The following is a 21,079-nucleotide window of genomic DNA, read 5'->3' on the forward strand; positions in this document are numbered from 1 at the left end:
TAATAAAAAGTACTATATAGAGCGCCTAAAAAATCAACTAGTCTCCTAGACGTACACAAAGAAAGAAAATTATTAAATCTAACTAATATTAAAAATGCGTGGAAAACAAGTTTGGATGGATGGACGAATGGATGGATGTTTATTCGAAAGTATGTCCAGAACGGTTCAACAGATCTCGATGAAATTTGACACAGATGTAGAACATAGTTCAGAAAAACACATAGGCTACTTTCTACGTTTTTTTCTTAAAGCTCGCGGACAGAGTCGCGAGTGACAGCTAGTAATTAAATATTTAGTATATAAAATTAAAACAAAAAATCATGTAACATTTCTACTCACTTTTGTATGTAAAGAAGCATCATTATACTTCTTTGGTTTCTCCTGAATTAAAGGAACTGGTTGTTTAGTTCGTTTTCTCAAAATATCTGGTAACCCTTCCTCTTCCACCTGTAATCCTTCAAGCAGTACTTCCTTCTTGAGTCTTTCTACTTCTTCTTGTAAAGACTTATTTATTTTGGACGTAGACGGGGCAGTGTTGGTTGGCTTGTAGTAATCAGAGTCAGATATTGCTATGTCGCCTTGGAAATTACCTGTAACAAATAAAAATGTTTAACCTAACAATTTAAATCAAGACTTACTTTGGTAAATTTGGTTTCTTTTGAAATTGAAATTTAAACGTTATCAATTTCATTTTCTGTTTACTAATTTCTACTACTACTAATGTAAGCTTAAAATAGTAGCCACATTATTTCTCTGACTATTTTCCTAGTGCCACAATATATGGTCGATAGATACGGGTCGTTAGTGGTGCGTACATCTGCCGCGACCATAAAACGTTACGAGCGGGCATGTACGTCGCAGCTGCGGTCCAACGCTCGCTGCCAATTAATTAATCGTCGGGGTGCACGTACACGACCAGCATTGGACACGTCGGATAACAACCACCCACACATACATGAATATTCAAAGTGAGGTAACAATTAATTGTTGCACATTCAATATTGAATTTCGTTTTTACATTTGAAACTTATCTAATACCTGAACTTGAATAGTTTTCGTCCATTAATTTATACACAAATAAAAAAATAAATTCATAATACATATTTTCTTATAAAAAAATAAATATAAATTATGCTTTTTGCGATATAAATAACAAAGTAGTGACATTGTGACACTAATCAAATAATATTTAATTTAATACTGTTAAGAGAAGAATCCGGATATACAAAACTATAATAAGACGGATCTTAGACACTAACCCTTAAAGAGGAGGAAATGATTCTGGTGGCGCAGCTGGATTGCCCACTATAACATAGAAATTGAGACGCTGTTAGGTGAGCCGAATATCACCGGAGAAGTCAAATCTCACAGACTCCGATAGCTGGGTCACATTATGAGAATGGGGGAAGATCGTGCAGCCAAAGCAGCATATCTCGGGACAGCGACAGATACCGCTGGCGAGACGTCGTAGAGCTGGACCTACGAGAGCTATAATCGATGGACTGGCAGGGAACGGCGCAGGACAGGTAACTTTGGGTCGCTGCGCCAGCAGAGTAAGTAAGAAAATAATCATTTATTTAGTAACACCAGGTACCACAACATAGTGTTAAATATAATTTATATTAATTAAAAGACAAATTGATTCATCGATACTTTTATGATAAATGATCTTCATAATTCCAAATTCCAAAATACAACCGGATACATAATTCAAGAGCCGGATCTACACAATCAAATTATAATCCTATATGTATGTTACGTCAAGTTATACATAGTATAAGTAATCTTCTTGTGAATTATGAACGTTAGAAGCCGAGATTTGGTTGTGAACGGCGAGAGATTAATCTTGATTGGAATCAAATTATTCAATTTGTGGTATTATTTAGAATTGAAACTAGAATCTTAGTCTACTACAATATGTAAGAGACACAAATTTTAAGCCTTAGTCTAGTCTAGTAGTCTTAGTCTAGTAGTAACGTCTATTTTTATATCCAGATTAAGACAGCAAATTTGTACATAGAAGTAAACGAGCTTTGGTCTATAACTTCAGACTTTCGTGGTTTTTATTAACATACTGTTCGTAAGAAACTGGTTTCTTACTACGATTAGGCTGTTTGAGCTCCCGATACTTCGGCACAATTGTATGCGCCATGTTCACGGGTTGACTCATGAGCTCAAATAGCCTAATCGTGGTAAGAATCCCGTATCTTACGAACAGTATATGAGCTTTGGTCTTCTCAGGTGACAACTTGGATAAGAAGGAAAGAACCAAATTCGTTTCATTCTCTTTCAAATTTAAGACAAGACTGTTTCCGGACAATCACCGTGTATACCTATTCACTTCAACATATGTTGAGGTATTGCATTAGTGAGCATAAGTTATCGCATATATATATCATAAGTCACATCAACTCACTAAAGATAATTACTTTCTCAATTTGTACATATTTAATAAATACCAAATAAGTGTTGATGTATTAAAACGACAACATTATGTGCGTGAACAAATGACATCGCAAAACGTTCGCGACTCATCTGAGAGACGAGTGTTCACGTTTATACGAATTGAACATTTGACAAGCGCTAAATTGCTGACGCCTACGCGTCTAGTGATGTGCTTTGTATTGCAATTACAATCTTCCATTTGTAGTTAAACTAGCGAGTCAGTTAAATGTTAAGTATTATTGATTCATTCGTTGTTGCTTTTACACATTTATTGGAACTGAAGTCTGGTTTTCGCTTTTGCTTAATATTTCGTTATATATCCACGTATAACATGAATTTATCTAAGATTTTAAATATAAAGAGAAATATTCACACACATACTCCAAGGATACAAGGCAAAGATACAGGCAGCGATTATGAAGTTGAAGAACTCAAAGGAATTCTCTAATCTAATAGTTTTTTTTATATCATAAGTTGGCAAACGAGCAAATGGCCACCCGGATTCGCCGCAATAGCGAGGCGACCGTTGCCCATAGACATCCCGTAATTCAGATGCGTTGTCTACCTTTAATCAACGGAGAAGGGGATGCACAGTAAGAGGATATTTCTCCTTCCTATGCGTCCCCTCTTCCGCCAAATCCACCTCCCACTCCCATCCTTTCCTAATAATAAAAGGGTGGGAAGGGAAAGAGGACCAAAATTAGGCCTCCGGTACCACACTCATCAGACGAAACACGGAATTGCTTCCACTTCACGCCTGTCTTCTGTGTGGTCGTGGTATTGCACCGGTCGACCCGACCAATTCGTGCACACAACAAATATTGTTGTTGCGGGATCTACCACTGTTAGCATTTTTTTAATTTATAAAAATAAAAGAAAACTAAACTAATAGATAATTTTTTTCTGTAAAAGTTATAATAGAATAAATAATAAATAAAATAAACATATCCACGTTATTTATATTGACACGATAACGGTCTTGGTCGATAATACCTTATCGATAACAGATGAACATGATGTACATCACTAACCCAGTCCATCACTTAGAGCAGATCGTTATGCATTGTATAATTCAATGAGCCGCCGCATTGGCCGCTGCAATCTCACTGCAATCGATTTGCGCGCCGCATTTTGCATGCCCGATGCGTTTCATGACCGGGATGACTGGACACTTGATCACATTTCATTTGGATGGTCATTTTATGATTAAATTTCAATTGTCTTTATGTTCATTGTGATGTCAAACTTAATTTGCTCTCACAGACGCATTTAGTTGTTAAGTGGTCTCCTTTTTAGATTAGGTTAAGATAAAATATACATGTATTAAGAAGAGAGTATGGATTCTAAATCATTAATAGTAATTTATATTAGCACATTGAGTTTCTAAAATTAAATACTAGCAAAAAGCGGTGATTTAAGAAATGTCGCGAAAATTTCTACCTTTTCATAATTTTTAAAATACTGTCACCCGCGACTCTGTCTGCACGGATATAATAAAAATAAAAATCTGTGCCAAACTTCATCAAGATCCCGAGATACCTTCAAATAAATATCCATTCATTCATCAAAATTTTCGCATTTGTAATATTAGTTAGAAGTAAGATAATTTTAGAAATTATGTCTTTTGATGAACTGTGAATGAAGATTTATTAAATTTGGATATTGTATCTGTGTTGTTAGGTGTTAGGAATACAATAAAATTGTAATAAAGTTAAATCTTCTATTTTTTTAAATGCTATAAAATAAAATCCGAACGATAAAAAACAAAAACTTAACGATAAAAACAAATGCCAGAGCCTAAATCAGAAAGAGTCAAAACTCTTAACATTGTGAGATAGTATAGAGCTCTCTACGCTCGATCTGATTAAATTTTATGAAAATAACTCAGGTTATTAAATAGAATTTTAAAATTTAAATGCAATCCAATAATATTATAAGATAAATTAACTATTTATAAAATAAATAGTGTAATATATTGGTTAAAAGATTATTGTTACTCGACTATTTCACTTTGACTTAAAATTATCAACTAATAATATTTGAAAATCGACAATTTATTCCGAGTATCGATCTTTATACTCTTATTAGCTGTAACAACATAAAAGTAATGTAATACAATTCGGTACTAATCTGACCTGCCTCTGACGGGACAATTTATTTAAAGCCGCTGTTCTTTCCCTCGCAATATCACCTGCGTACCGACCCGGAAAGCCTTACACGGCTGTACTTGACAGCGGAAGAAATCAAATAAACCAACCTATAATACTAGGTCTGCCCAAATTGCTAGTAAACTTCGGTATTTTATTATTAAGTATTTTTTACGACTTAATTTCCCCTTTTTTTTGAAGCAAAGTTGTTAAGCTATGTTTCAGTCGCCGTACAATTGTTAACAGCAAGTATTAAGTAATTACATATATTTATTCCTTTGTTTTATATAGAATAGTTTATATAATACCCGACCCGAAAACATATCGTCAATCCCTGTGAGATAAAAATATATTTTAAAGGGAGATTTTCATCTCAGAAACCCACGGTAACAGAATAAATATTTTTTTCTGTATGTCCATTGCTTGACTTGCACCTGACTAGTCCGATTTTGAAGAGATTTTTTCATATCTCAAAAGACTACAGTAAACTTTGTTTTTAATTTAAATCGATACAAATAGTTTAAGCACTTTTCATAGAAAGTACCTTTGAATGAAGAAAAAAGTATACAGTTGACTAAAACGTCCGGACCTCTAACTTTAATATCCGGTGCTGAAGACTGCGTAGTCTCCAGTTTGTTTCTCGAAAGTTCCGGCTTGAGACTGAATTGAAAACGTTACAACTTGTTACAATAGAATATTGAATATACAATTTTGTAAAGAAAATGTAATGAAGAAAAACTGTATAATTAGCACTCTATTATAATGTAACGAGTATCTCAGGACCAATATACTATGAAATCCAAATAAACTTGATTTTCATTTTATATTAGAGTTATCAATCTTTTTTATTCAGGCCAAAATTATATATAAGTGATGATTTAATATTTCGCTATATTTACTAACATCATTGCTTTTTAGTGAGTCAAAAGTGAACATTAAAAACATTTTGTACTAGCTTTTGCCCGCGACTCCGTCCGCGCGGAATAAAAAATAGAAAACGGGGTAAAAATTATCCTATGTCCGTTTCCTGGTTCTAAGCTACCTGCCCACCAATTTTCAGTCAAATCGATTCAGCCGTTCTTGAGTTATAAATAGTGTAACTAACACGACTTTCTTTTATATATATAGAAGATTTGATACTGTCAGACTGAATTCCGACTAAATGTAGATAAATCCGGTTCCGACTGTCGTACTGCACGACGCCGCACTTTGTCGACCGACGCTTTTGATTTAATCCCTTCTAGTTATATTATCAAAGGAAATGGGTTGCAATTCTCGTAACAATAACAGTGAAGATAAAAGAGATTTTCAATAACAATTCAACAATGAACACATGAAATTTATATTATTAAACTGTGTTTTATTCGGCGTTATCGAGTGGTTTATATTGTATTTTAGTAATAAAAAAACTATGCTACTTCACTTAACTTAGTGTATCCCTAACGTTCAATGCTGCTATGAATTTCTGAATGTCATGTATTGAGGCAAGTCGGTGGCAACGAATGTGTTAAATATTATTTAAGCCTTTTTATTACATTTTTTAATATCAAAGTTTATTTCTATAGTAATCTATATATATATAAAAGAAAGTCGTGTTAGTTACACTATTTATAACTCAAGAACGGCTGAATCAATTTGACTGAAAATTGGTGGGCAGGTAGCTTAGAACCAGGAAACGGACATAGGATAATTTTTACCCCGTTTTCTATTTTTTATTTCGCGCGGACGGAGTCGCGGGAAAAAGCTAGTCTTATATATATAAAAGAAAGTTGTGTTAGTTACACCATTTATAACTCAAGAACGGCTGAATCGATTTGACTGAAAATTGGTGGGCAGGTAGCTTAGAACCAGGAATAGGACATAGGATAATTTTTACCCCGTTTTCTTTTTTTTTTTTTTATTCCGCGCGGACGGAGTCGCGGGTAAAAGCTAGTCTATATATATAAAAGAAAGTCGTGTTAGTTACACTATTTATAACTCAAGAACGGCTGAATCGATTTGACTGAAAATTGGTGGGCAGGTAGCTTAGAACCAGGAAACGGACATAGGATAATTTTTACCCCGTTTTTTATTTTTCATTCCGCGCGGACGGAGTCGCGGGTAAAAACTAGTTTTATATAAATCCCAATCTCTATAACTATAACTGAGGTAAGGAAGGATTAAGGTAAGCAATTTGTTTAATGGACACAACAATTAAGATGTATAATAGTTCGTTCTAAGTTTAATAACACTTCTTGAGGACTTTAAGGATTTGAGTTAATGACTGGACGCAGTGTTAGTTGGCATTAAAACATAGAAACTTATTAGCATCCCGGATAAAGTTATAACGGGACATAAAACGAGACATAAGCCTGCTTAAAGTAATGTTTACCGTTTTAAATGTCCAAAAACCTGCACAAAATTTGTTGTCATCTCTATTGTTTTCGCAATGAAAGAGAAGGAAAGTTGTAAAGACGATTTAAATAAAGAAAATTAAATTCACAAATCAATCACAACAAAATTTATTAAAAAATTACGTCTTCAATCAAAAATAAAAATCACAATAATTATCACTTTGAATAATTTGAACCGTGAAATTATCAAAATAATTTATAAAGATATTTGGCAAAATATCGCCTTAACGCCAGACGTAATTAGAATTTAATTATCGTTACAGAACACGCAACAGTCGACCTTCCGATCCATCAATCGAGATAAGTTTACTCAGAAGCACGTCACTTGGACAGCGCTTTGTTGTTCTGACCCACTTATAAATTAATAACCGTTTCATATTCAATAAATAACTCAAACTTTAGGGCAACCGATATCAGTAAATAAGAGTTTAATGTTTTCATTATAATTTGTTATCTCATTTTATACACGGTTATTTGTTAATAACCAGAAAAATAAGTTGTATTGTATATATATTACTCATGATAAATGTATATAAAGTTATATATAAACATGTTATATGTGCATATATAAATAGAAGCTCGTTGCTTTCGCCCACTTCTCTTTGAAGCAACGAAGGAAATTAATCCAGCGATATTTTACTCAAGTTCTTATTACATTTCAAATTCGAGCCAAAATGTTAATACTTCACTAAAAACCATTCGAATTATTTGAGTTATTTACATACTAGCTATATTAAATTTGAACCTTTTATAACAAAAATCCTTAGAAAGTATGTTAGCATACGTGAATATTTTTATGAGATGTAACATATTAATATACGAGATTATTATCTCTTTATATACTAGTATAAATAAATAACAACAAATACATAATACGTTATTATTCAAAAGATAAGTGGAGGTACTAGTGTCGACCTCTGCCGACCTCGTGCGCAAACAGCTTGAAGGGCACGTACGTAACTTGATATTGTAAGTGATTCGCTTTTCTTGCTTCGCTTAATGTTAGAACTTAATTTACTGCGCGTATTCCGAGAATGTAATAAACTCATGAAATCGGTAACAGAGTATTCATAATACATTGATAATTTATTTAATGGTTATCTGAAAGGCCTAAAAAAAAATAATCATGAAAATCGGAAAACTAAGGGCGGAGTTACGGAGTAACAAAAAAAATCATACAGACGAATTAAGTATTCCAAATGTGAAGATGAGGTATATTTACAAATAAGGTAAACGTTTCTACAAATGTTGGATATATCTAGTTTCAATTAGCACACCGAAGTTACAACTGAAAGCGAATCCTTGCAATAGTGTAACAATGACGGTGAATTTGTACTAATTGCTCAAATTAGAAACGTCGGAACGTGATATCTTTTGTTTTATTTGCAATAAATTTTAAATAAAAATAGCAATTACCTTAAAAATAAGTAGTCAGATATTCTACACTTACTTTTTAAATGAATTTTCAAACATTTATGGATGTTAGAAAGTTTTTCGGTAGAGGTATAAATAATTTCTGTATTCAATTCTGTATTAGTAATAAAATTCTGTTTTTAAGGTATAAAGGTGTACATTCGAGTATTTAAAGAAGTAAGTTTAAACTTATACTTTAAAACAAACTGACAAACCTGCAAAATGGATTCATTTTATAACGTTTACGTAGAATGTACGAGAAAATATACATCAAATATTTGCAAAGTAAATGGAATGGTTCGAGAACTTAAAGAAATGAGATGTTTGTAAATAAAATGCTTTCGAGTTACGAATTGAGCTTCGAAAACATTAAATCTATTTGAGATTCGGCAGCGCGGTATAATTGAAAATTAATAATGTTTTATTTGCCTACAACGATGTTTACTTTCTTACGTTTCGATATTTATTTTTATTTATATTCAAATACTAGATGTCGCCCGCGACTCCGTCCGCATGCATTTAAAAAAACTTTATTAGTAGCCTAAGTATTTTTCCATACTATGCTTTACACCTATGCCAAATTTCATCAAGAGCCGTTCCGGAGGTACTTTCAAACAAACATCCATCCAAACATTCGCATTTATAATATTAGTTATAGCATAAATTCGCTCGTATCTTGTAAATGATTTGTTTTCAAACTAATTACAGTAACAATTTTACTATATTACAATACTTTGTTTGTAGTAAACAGTCTTTTATTCTTCAAATTCCTTTGAATAGGAACTCGCCGAATTCGCCGAAATAGTGAGGTGACCGATAGACATCAATTGCAGATGCGTTGCCTACCTTTAGTCGACGGATGTGGGGATGCACAAAAAGAGAATATTTCCCCTTCCTAGCCATCACCTCTATCAAATCCCGATCCTCTTCCCATCCTTTCCTCATAAGAAAAGGGTGGGAAGGAAAAGAGAACTAAAATTAGGACTCCGATAACACACTCATCAGACGAATCGTGGAATAGCTTTTACTTCACGCCTGTCTTCTGTTACTATTTAAATAATATTTAATGGATTCTTGGAATGGTAAAGTATTAAACCACTATTATAAAAAAACCCACAAACATTCAGATAACAAAAATAATCCACGAAAAATGTATACTACTTACGCTTTATGCGGCCATGAAATTGAATCGGTTTGCCCAATTAGAGTTAAGTAAAAATTATTACAATCTCACGTCTCATTTCTCACTCGTTGTAGGGGTTTGCAGGGGTTGTCGGGACATTTGTCATTGTTGTCTGAACTGCAATGAAATATGGCGCCGACAATCCGACAGACGGTTTAAGTAACTTCTACTTTAATTAAATTCTTATCGAGAATTTTCCTCATTTTTATGAAAGATGGAATTTTATTTCAATAACTGTTTTAAGATACAAATCTTTAATTAAATAAAGAGAGATACTGTAGTTAATATGTCTGTTTATTAAAGAACAAATCTTTTAATGTTTTAATAAGTTTGATAAGTACCTTTATAATAAAGAAACAAATCTAGTGACCGATGTACAGGCTTCATTATATTTCTTATGAAAGTCTTAGGGCCATTTCACAATGTACAATGAGCTACCTGAGTAAGAAGTTATTTGTTTAAACAGTGTTTTGACAGTAAAAAATATTTTGTCAGTAAGTGTTATATGCCAGTTATTTTATTTGTTATCCAACAGCTTACTTGAACATTATGAAACATGCCGTTGGTTTCAGTTAAGTAATAAAATATCGCAACGGATTCTCGAGCGTGTAAATCGTGAAACCTTTTTTGGATAAAAGGTCCTCTAATATTTCACACACCCAACTATTTTATCTGCTGTCATATTCAGTGATATTCAAGGTATATAAATATTTATAAATCTTTTATGAAGCCATACATCAAGGGACTGAAATGATATATCTGAGTCAGACGTTTTCTTCGATTTCTATGACCTTGAATTTCAGACGTGACATTGTCTACAAAATTATTGCTATCTCTATTTTTCTCTAAGGGAAGGAAAGGGAAGGCAGTAATGTCGTAAAAAAGGTGCTGTGATAATGGAAATTCAAGTGACAATTGAGAGCACACTGTAGTAGTAAAGATTCAAGGAATTATAATTATTATACGAGCGGTGCGATGAAATTACTTTAGTATGCCCCCATAGTTATACATCATGTTGCAATAATATTAAATTGCAGTGTGGTTCTATCTTTATTTTAAAGTCCTTTCTTTTTATATGAGTTTAAAAATGTGCGTCATAACAGTAGTCACAGTGACTTTGGCTAGTTGCCTTGGTTTAATATAACCTACTTTATTTTAATTTTATTATAGACAAGTTAATTGATTTTTAAACGAGATATGTTTGTTGTAGTAACTAACCATATTATTTCAAAGTTGTTTTGCAATTAGATTTATTTTATTAGATGTAACACCGGAATAAGATTTTAGTGGACTTTTACACATTTTAAAGTTTAAACATATTTAATAATCATGTTTTTAAACGAAATAAAAACTTCTATAATCACTTTTAGTACGAAACTTTGTACCCTTTTTAAGGAATACTCTTTTATATATAAAGGTGAAATTTGACGCAGTAAAATTAATGTGGATAAGAAGTGCATGAACATATTTTTTTTATTTAATATAATCTAATTGACTAATGGGCGACCACTATATTATGTAATTCGATACAATTATCACGTTGTTAAATAAAAAAATGTTCATTGCATATTACTTTCTATTCCTTTTTAAATTAATAAAAGCTTATATTATGAAGCTTACGTTGCAGGGTTGCAGTTCAATCTGTGCCTACGTTCTAAAAGCTGGATTGGGCGCGGTGTCGCGGAGTCAAAAGCATTGTTTCAAAGCCAAGATGCGGAATGGAAGCATTCTGATTATTATTCTATGACTTCTCTCATCGTGCCGTATTTCACTGCTAAATGAAGATTTCAGCTGAAGCTTTTAAAATGTTTCATGTCAAAATGTTACATAAAAATGTGTAACATTTTAACATGTTACAAAATTTTATGTAAATAGATCTAACATTACAGGGTGTAATGTTTTTCGCAAATATGTATCTCAGATATATTGTAACATCCTGTAGCCTAAATTATTTAATTGAAGCCTGAATCGGTGCAATGACAAAGCTGACTCGTCAAAGCTGTTTTATTGGTTTGTATATAGACAATAAGCGTGCCATAGCAGTTCTATCTGAATATGTAAAGCTCTATCTATGACCGCTACTGCATACTCGTTCTCTGTTTGTAGAGTCAGCCACCCGACGATATTGGACGATGTTTTATAAACCGTTATGGTGTGTCAAGCCAATATTTAGTATAGGCATAACATTTTCTATTTAAATGAATATTTCAAAATGTTAATACATTTTTCCTGACAGGTATCACTGGAAAGATAAAGTGGACAGGAATCTGCACGAGCTCCCAAGTATTCAACTCGGCTGAGAAGGCGTGAGACCTCGAAAGGTGGCCTTATTCTCGGCCAAGACTAACTTTAGATTTCTGATTTGTTACTTCTTTTAAAAACTCGGTTGAACAATTTTACAGTAATTGAATGCTTTGAGATACCAACTATACGTTTGTGGGAGCAAAAATTTGTTTTAGAAACACATTTTGCATCATCGCTACATTCTATAGCTCAGAATATGTATGTATAAATGGCAGACGATAGCAAACACACGAGTAGTGAATAGGTCTGCGTGTACAGTGCTACACATCTCGTGTACTGAATGAAGCTGCGACACGCCTGATTAAACAACGTACAAGCGATAGCACAAGTGTCTCCGTGACATTAATAAAAACAGTGTAAGTAATGAATTCAAGCCGGGACTTTGAGAATTTTAAAATAATATAAATAATAAAATAATACATTTAAAGTATACGAAATAACAATTATTTTCTACATATAATTTGAAAATGTTTTTTTTTGTGTATTTCTTAAGAATTTACATAAATAATTTTTAATTAACAAATACAATAAAATAATATTACTAGTACTAAATCTTAATTACACTTATACTAAGTACACTTATTTTTTTATTATAACTGTACCAACGTTCCGATACAGACGCAGACGTCTATTCACAATAGAGGTGAGGTAGTTTCACACAAATAGCACAGCGGACTGTTCCGGACAGAACAGTCACACACATGGAAGTGACGCGGCGCACTGTTCCGGACAGCACAGACGCGCACACAAGCAATATGGACCGTTCCGGACAGTTGCAGTGATCATAAAAGGTTTCGTTTCCGGCCAGTAGTTATGTATTTAAAGGTATCGATAATACCTTAACTTTGTTTCACTAATAATTACGAGCGATTCAGGACAATACGAAATCTTTTCTTCGATTCTTAATGGCATTGTTCGTCCCTTTGAGACTTTGTTGAGTTTTCATTCGATCTATCCTTTTGTGTTGTTAAATTTTGAATCATATCCTTCGCGTATATTTAGTTTAAACAGCAACGCTCATAATCTACAGGGGTAGGCAGAGATCAGGGATTTCTGTTTGGCGGTCTCCTGACATACCTCTCTTCTCTCTTATACAATCTAACATCAATTTTGGGATAGTTCTTTTATCTTTAACTATAAGTTAACTATTACATAACTTACAAACAAACCGTTGGTTTTTAAGACCAAAATCTCTGCATAATAAATCGTTATCTATATATATAAAAGAAAGTCGTGTTAGTTACACTATTTATAACTCAAGAACGGCTGAATCGATTTGACTGAAAATTGATGGGCAGGTAGCTTAGAACCAGGAAACGGACATAGGATAATTTTTACCCCGTTTTCTATTTTTAATTCCGCGCGGACGGAGTCGCGGGTAAAAGCTAGTTTTTAATAAAACAGAGATAATAGATGTTTTCACGAGGATTTTGTTTTCAGAAACCCACAATAAATGAGCCAGTATATAATATATATTAGTATTACATGAAATAAACCTGTTTTCGATACTTAGAATGTCCTTACTTATACACAGCGTAGTTAAATAGGGTGCACATATTTGATGTACTGGACATAACATTTTTGCAAGGAAAATTAAACCTTATTAAATAGACAATAAATATGAATTTCTTTTGTTTGTACTAGTGAGTGGACGTTATAGGGATTGTGTCAACATGGTCTTGAAAGCTGCGGTTAAGTGATCCTAGGCTCTTGAGTTAGGAGTACCACTACGTATTATATCCTCAGTCTAGAGGACGTACTACTTACTACTAGAGTTACTAAGTAATATAACTTATCGCATTTTAACGTGCCTATGTTTGTGAGTATAATTCCTCAATCATTGATGTAATACTTACAAACATAGGAAGTTTTATGTTGGGTTACAAAATATAATTTTTAAACTACACGCTATCAAGTAATATGTAAGTAAATATATATTTTAAATATTCTTATTCTATTCTAATTGAATATTTAACGAAGTTACTATATTTATGTTGTCATTTAAATTATCCGCAAAATTAAAAGGAGTTTGGCACAAATATTTACGGAAATATGATTAGCTAAAAGGAAAGAAAGTAGGTACTACCTGAACTACCTCAAAAAAAGTAATTACAGTTTTATTTAATATTTTATATATACCATATAACAACTAAGGATAGGCATGTAAGACTTGCTAGTACATATCTTACTAATATTATAAATGCGAATGTTTAGATGGATGGATGGATGTTTGTTTGAAGATATCTCCTGAACAGCTCAACGGATCTGTTCCGGAATTTGTCATACATGTAAAACATTGCTTGGAAGAACACATAGGCTACTAATTAAGTTTTTTTTAATTCCGTGCAGACAGAGTCGCGGGCGACAGTTAGTATTTTACCAAAGCATAATTTTATATTTTTGTAACATCAAAGGGCAGAGGAATCAAGCCGTGTAATTTAATAACGGCTGTCCCCATCACGTTTGACCGTCGCTAACGCGCACGTAAAAGTTTATTCATTCCGCGCACAAAGCATCGCTTTGCAAGCCTTATTTTTTATCTGTGGTAGTCATGTTGTAATTAAACACTTTATTGTTAAAAAATACAGGTATTTACTTTTTATTATTCTGTTTTAATTAATGACATTAATGTTTTAACAGTGGAAATCCACAATATAATTTAACTACAGTCATGTTAATTGGCAGTATTCTAACATAAAAGTGACAATTGAACGTCTTGTGCGCTCAAGTCGGTAAATGTTACAAAAATTGCGTATTTCCGCACTTCAATAGTCAAAGATAAATATAGTATAGAAAACTCAGAGTGATTTTCAATTTTTATTATTGATCAATACATCCTAATTATTTATGTGCATGAAATAGTAGAGGTGACGATGCGGGTTTTTTTTTATGTACTCGAGTGTGGCAGTTAAACATAAGAGGGTAACCTTGCACCCAACCGAGTACTCCTATATCAAATGAAGCACTCCACTAAGTGCCTGGCTATTAGGATAACCGGTCAGAATACTAAGTAAAAAAAATCGGTTGTGATAAATACTGACTCTCGCCAGATTAAGGCCCTGAGTTTATTACATTCAGTAAAGTTTATATTTAAAATTTTAGCCCGCTCGATAATGTCGAAATGGAGTTTTTTCCCTTGCAACTTTTAGTGCCTGCTATTTTCTTATGTATTATGTGAATTGACAAATATTTGAAAAGTAGATTTTTCTACATGCAATTTACTTATCCTGTCTTAAACTGAAGCGCTAGGTTATTTTTAACATAAGATTTTTTTACTTAATATCCTAATTGGCTACCCTAAAAACACGTCTCTATGGGTGCAAGGTTCCCCCCTTATATTTAAGTACCACGCTCGAGGAAATCTAAAAATCCCCGTTTCGCTTCCCCTACTAAAATTGCTGAGTTCAATTTCGTTGCGAGGTGCAAGTTTTTATGTGCAACTAGAATATCTCGAACAAAGGCGACCGTATTTGTATCATTTCATTACATAACGCCTATTCCGATGTATCACAAGTCAATGCTTTGTGAAATCAAGCGAGAATTCGTAGTGCTCTTGTGTTATATTTTTTCGCAAACGTGAAATATTGTATTATTTGAAAGACATGTTCAGAATTACTACATCTGACGTATTGCTTTCTGCAATTTGTGTCCACTTTTATCTAAGAATGTTTGATTTTAGTTATAATGATTGGCGATAAAGTAACATCATTTTAAATCTAGCCATCCTACAGGTAATATTGTAATGAATACAGTAATAAAATTAATTATTCTTTTATTCATTGTACTGAAAAATAAACTATAGAATACATTGAATATTTGCTATCGCTACATATTTTTTACTACGAGAAATAATATGCAGACATTATTTTTACTATGCATTCTGTTGGTCATTAAATTTCCATTAGGTGTGTTGATTATGGCATAAATAATTTAGTAACGGTTTAGTTTTTCTGAATGTCCTAATGATAAGGTTATCATAGATTTTTAATGTGCTAGAGTTTTTTACTTATAAATAATAGTATGTAGATTTTCATTATTTAAAAAGTCAGTGGTTTTTTAATCGCTTTATTTAATTATATCAATTGATATATGTTTGCTGTTGGTTATTGTTGTTTAAAAAAAAGATCAGTCTGTATTCGTTAACTAATGTCCTTAATTTTTTTTTGCTGTCACAATTTTCTTGTGATCATCGGTCATTTAATAGTAGAATTCTTCAATAAAAAATAATTCAAAGAAGGTTACTACCAAACAACGCAATAGGAAGCGTAGAGAACGGCAAACTTGTGTCTAAGTACGCAGTCGAACGACTGATTGGAACTGGCATTGAAAAAGTATTGGAACATTGTATTGTGTAGTTCAAAAAGACACTCAAGTGTACTAACGACAGCTTATTAACGAATACCGTAATTTTACGAAGGTTTTTAATGTTTACCAAAATATTAAACAATTATTGTAATGTTTTTGTGACATTAAATTATATTTTCATGATAATGACAGTTCTATTTTCGGCACTAATTCAAAGAAGGAGGAATACAAACATTAATTTAATGTAATGAGTTCTTTTTACGCGGAGGCTCTACAAAGGTTCTACGAATGCGCTACGAAGCTATGTGCTACGACGCATTATTAATGAAAGACCCTTACTACGGTTGTGTAACGCAATCATTATATTTATTTGATTAAGTTTAAAAAAAAAACGATTAAAATTAATACTTATTGTTAGCATGATAAAATTTTAAAACCCAAGCACGAGATTTTATGAACGTTTTAATATAATTGTACAAAATTACATAACGCTGACAATTTTATAGGCATTTTGTCGTTTGAAATTATGGCCCAAAAAAGTAAGTATAAAACTGCTATGTCGGAATATAACTCAAAACGTAATAGACAGTAAGCCTAATCAAATTTGTACATCGGAATAAATTATTAAAAAAATATGTTAAAATAAAATCACTCGAAGATTGTATACACAAATTTCAACAAAAATCAATCTCAAAATAAAATGATAAAATGTACTTCAACCTTTTTCTGTTACACGGCACACGAAAAGCAATACTCGTAAACCTGAAAGGTCCAGATTTCAATTAGCGACAACAAAAAAGGCACTCTTATATAAAGGACCTATTGCATAGCCATTGGGGATAAATTGAGACGGGACCCCAACATAAATACCTGTATTGTACGATTTAACAGTCTCCCCTCCCTCATGGGGAATGTGTTATGAATGTTACAGGTTTACAAAGAGAACGATTTTCAATTTACGGCCGCGTGTCCATTTCGATGTGATAAAATTTGATGGTTAATCCGATACATCCTGTAATATGATGGGAAAATTTACAATTATATCATCTCTCAGTTTTACATTTACAGTTATTTATTTAAAAACTTTACGTCAGTGATGTAAGTTATTTTATTAATTAATGTTAATTTTACATGAATTGTTTGACTATTTTGTAAGTGTTATCACGTGATAAGTGTTTTAAAAATAATTTAAAAGGAATAATTAACGAACTATTAATTTTTTTTTTAAGAGAAGGGGGCAAACGAGCAGCGAGAACGCCAAGGTGTTCATCGATGCCTATGCACATCTGCAATACTAGAGGAATCGCAGATGCGTTGCCGGCCTTTGAGATAGTGATACGATCGCTCCTTGAAGGACCCTAAGTCGTAGCGGTTTGAAAATACCGCCGAGGACAGACCATTCCACAACGCGGCGGTACATTGCTGCGGTAATTTACAGCGTATTGTTTTTATTGAGGGAATTTATGCATTATACTGGTATGTACACGCAATGAAAATCTAATTATCCAGATTTAATATATAATGTAACTTCATATCTACATTATTTCGTGACTCAGGCCATGTCATAATGAGCCGGTGTGATTGTCGGTGCGGTAACCGGCGTTAAACTGTGTCCTTCACGGTAATTCACCGTCACAACGAACCCTTTTTATTGCGTTGCGCATTTCCTAATGTGTGGATTACGTTTTATATGAATGGACATATTGTATTACTTACAATTATATGTATGTATATTTTTTAATTTAAAAAGCTTACTTCAATGAAGAATCGAAAAGAAAATTGTACATGTAGGGGTAGTAATAATTGGAATGAAAGAAGAAAATAAGTTACTTAATATCAATGTTAATTTATTTTAATATTTTGTTATTGTTGACAAAAAAAAAAATACGCGGCGTTAAATGAATGGTAGAAATAAAGATGTAATAAGTTACGTGATTAAATATAAATAATAAAGTGATTTGTTAAAGGGTTAATACTAACCAGCTTTACAAGGATCCATGCCGATATCATCTGAATGCTTGTGCTCATAGTGCGACGACAGAAGCTCGTCTATCGTGTATGAATGCGGCTCCTCCCTTCCCTTAGCCGAGGTTAGCTTGAACGTTGCACACGTTATAACGATCAGTATAACACTGACCGTCGTGGGGTACACACGTCTACACCAGAACGTCATTTTTGAATATTTTTTTGACACTTATTTAAACACTTTTACATAATTTTCAATGTTATCTTCGATGGTATCTGTAACAAAAGACATAACATGTTAATACATTTAAGCGTATTGGCCTTCAAAAATATGTAGTTTTATTTTATGTGCAAAAACCAAATTAAATTATTTCTTTAGCCTCAGACTATTAATAAATCTATAAAATGAGATAACTAAATTTCAAAGCATTATTTTGATACAATAGCATTTCTTGGTGTAAAAGTTAGTATTTACTAACTCTAAATAATTCAGGGAGCAAGTTAATTTATAATTAGCACGGCGCATATTATCGTTGAACAGATCCTCAGATAAATCAGTGAGGCGAGCGTCGGGTCTAAGTAATCTCTTAATATTTCTAGGTTTAAGCGGTTGACAAATAGAGCGATTACTCAAGCCCAGCGGGGACCGCAAGAGTCCCAGCTATTACAATCTGGATGCGGAACGGCGGCAGCGGTTAAAACGATCACTTCCTTACTTTGTAAATGAACATCTGTAGCGATTAGTGGCGGAAACCAATTCCGAGGTAACGGAGTCTGTACTTTCATACGCTTTTATACATTTTTAACACAAATGTTTTTTGACATGGCTATACAAAATTAAGGATGGAGTAGATGTCGCTCACGACTGCCTCCGCGCGGAATTTAAAAAAAAAACTTAAAAAGTATCCTATGTGTTCTTTCAGACAATGTTCTATATCTGTGTCGAATTTTATCAAGATCCGTTGAGCCATTCCGGAGATACCTTCTTACAAACATCCATCCATTTAAACTTTCGAATTTATAATTTTAGTAGGATTATGTGAAATCATCACATAATCATCATGCGTAAGAATGGAATGAATTCAGATATGATAACTGATAGAGATGTATGGATGAATAGTACATACTTTGCCAACACAACGTAGGGAAGAGGGCAAGATGATTATGATGTATTTGAACATGGAGAGATAAATAGAAGTATTTAAAGATTGTTATCATTTGTAGATGTTTTTTGTCGAATTTAAATAATTGTGTGCATTAAAATAACCTTACAAAATAAAAAGAAACTATGTTAGCTTCGAAAAATATATTCGCAGTGCAAACATCTCATTATTAATACGAAAGCTATAATTAATTAGAAGACGACAGATATATGAAACATTTGGTTATGCTTTTCGTCGAATAAGTACATATGCGGTTCAACCAAAGTTTCCTTTGACGCTATGATTAGCGAACCAACTAAACTGTAAACTTTAAAGCCCGTACCGAAGTTTGGCCAATGTTTGCTCCGTTCACTCTGAATAGTTTGGTTGTAAAGAAATTGTTGACGGGAGTTTGATGAGTAAACAAGAGATAGTATGTACACGTACTTTGAAAAGTAAATTTTGGTGACTGATTTAAAAATTATTATATTTACAAGAGACCTATTGAAAATAATTATGATCTATTGCATGCGGAGGCGTTAAGTATCACACTAAAGGTCTCCATTAGTGACCAATTAACCACTAAAGACGATCAAATGGTTACATAATGCAAAATATATTACAAAAATAACAAGTCTTTATCAAGCGAAAATAGTTCCGTATTCTGATTTAACCAAAACCAATATATCGAAAACAAAAATCCTAACTAACAAAAATCTCTTATCATTCAAACAGGACGAAAAAAAACGCATGTAGTTTTGTGAACTTTCCCCAGATAAGGCAGAGGTCACGGCTGGACGATAACGGACCCTTTCCGAGAGTCCGAGCTCTCCATACGAACAATATTCCTGCAGATAAGTAAAAATGTAAGGGCTTTTTGCTCAGAATTCCATAAACTATCTGATGTTAGATATTTTATTGATTCTTGAAAAGAATTTCAACCTTTCAATGAAGATTTAATGGACAATGGCAATAAATTCAATACTTTATTGTCAATATTCACGAAGCAACGAAAATGAAGCTTCCGGCTATTATATTTGTCCCATTAACAAAAGTGAAATGCTTTGGTTTTTTTTTCTTTTTTTTGTGAATAAGCAGTCACTGTTTGCCTTGAGGAGGCATTTACAGTAGAGCTTGAGGTGGCCGGGTGCAGATGGCGCTTAGCCTAAACCTCGTTTAAGAGTAACTAGGCTCGAGGGCTCCCTCAGGAGCCTCGGCTTGAGCTGTTACTTCATTATTATTACCGGGTTGGGGCTTTGGTTCTATTTACATGTGAGATTTATTCAATTGTTACCTTGTATAGTCTAAACGGATAGCCAGATTTCGGTGACGGAAGTATCCTCCGATTAGTGTTCATCCCTCCCCCGAATGTTTTTATAGTCAGATTTAGATTGTTACCTCTACTTCTGCTTATAATTAATAACTCGCAACTTCTGTGCATTTAAATATAATAGAATGTATAGTTTGAGACAAATCACATACGTAATTGCAAATAGAACAATTATTTTGTATACAAGTACCTCGCCATTTATCAGCTTCTGTTCTTTGACCTTTCATTCACGTTTACAACTAATATCGTTAGTTCTGCATTATTCGATTTTCGATTCTATGTCTTAGTGACTATAGTTGTTAGTCATTTGTCTATGTTTGGCTTTTGTTATGTTATTCTCCGCGAAATGCGATAGACCGTTGGTCAACATTATCGCTGTGATAACAGATCCAATAATAATGTGGAAGCTTTCTTTGTATTGACACGGGCAGGTCTGAATGAATGTTGGACAA

At 33.0% G+C, this 21,079-nt stretch overlaps 1 protein-coding gene across 1 annotated transcript in view; it reads right to left on the reverse strand.

Moving 5' to 3' along the window:
• LOC106717936 (tolloid-like protein 1) overlaps window positions 1-18,425 on the reverse strand; it is a 37,170-nt gene extending 18,745 nt beyond the window's left edge. Inside the window, exons 1-2 of the mRNA XM_045678869.1 lie at window positions 18,171-18,425; window positions 340-590 (exon numbers count right to left, since the gene is read on the reverse strand). Coding sequence (XP_045534825.1) covers window positions 340-590; window positions 18,171-18,363 — 444 coding nt within the window. The 5' untranslated portion in view covers window positions 18,364-18,425. The remainder of the gene's footprint in view (window positions 1-339; window positions 591-18,170) is intronic.
• Between the last annotated feature and the right edge of the window lie 2,654 nt (window positions 18,426-21,079).

Source organism: Papilio machaon, chromosome 8 (genome assembly GCF_912999745.1).
Source record: "Papilio machaon chromosome 8, ilPapMach1.1, whole genome shotgun sequence".
In the NCBI taxonomy this organism is placed as follows: Eukaryota; Metazoa; Arthropoda; class Insecta; order Lepidoptera; family Papilionidae; genus Papilio; species Papilio machaon.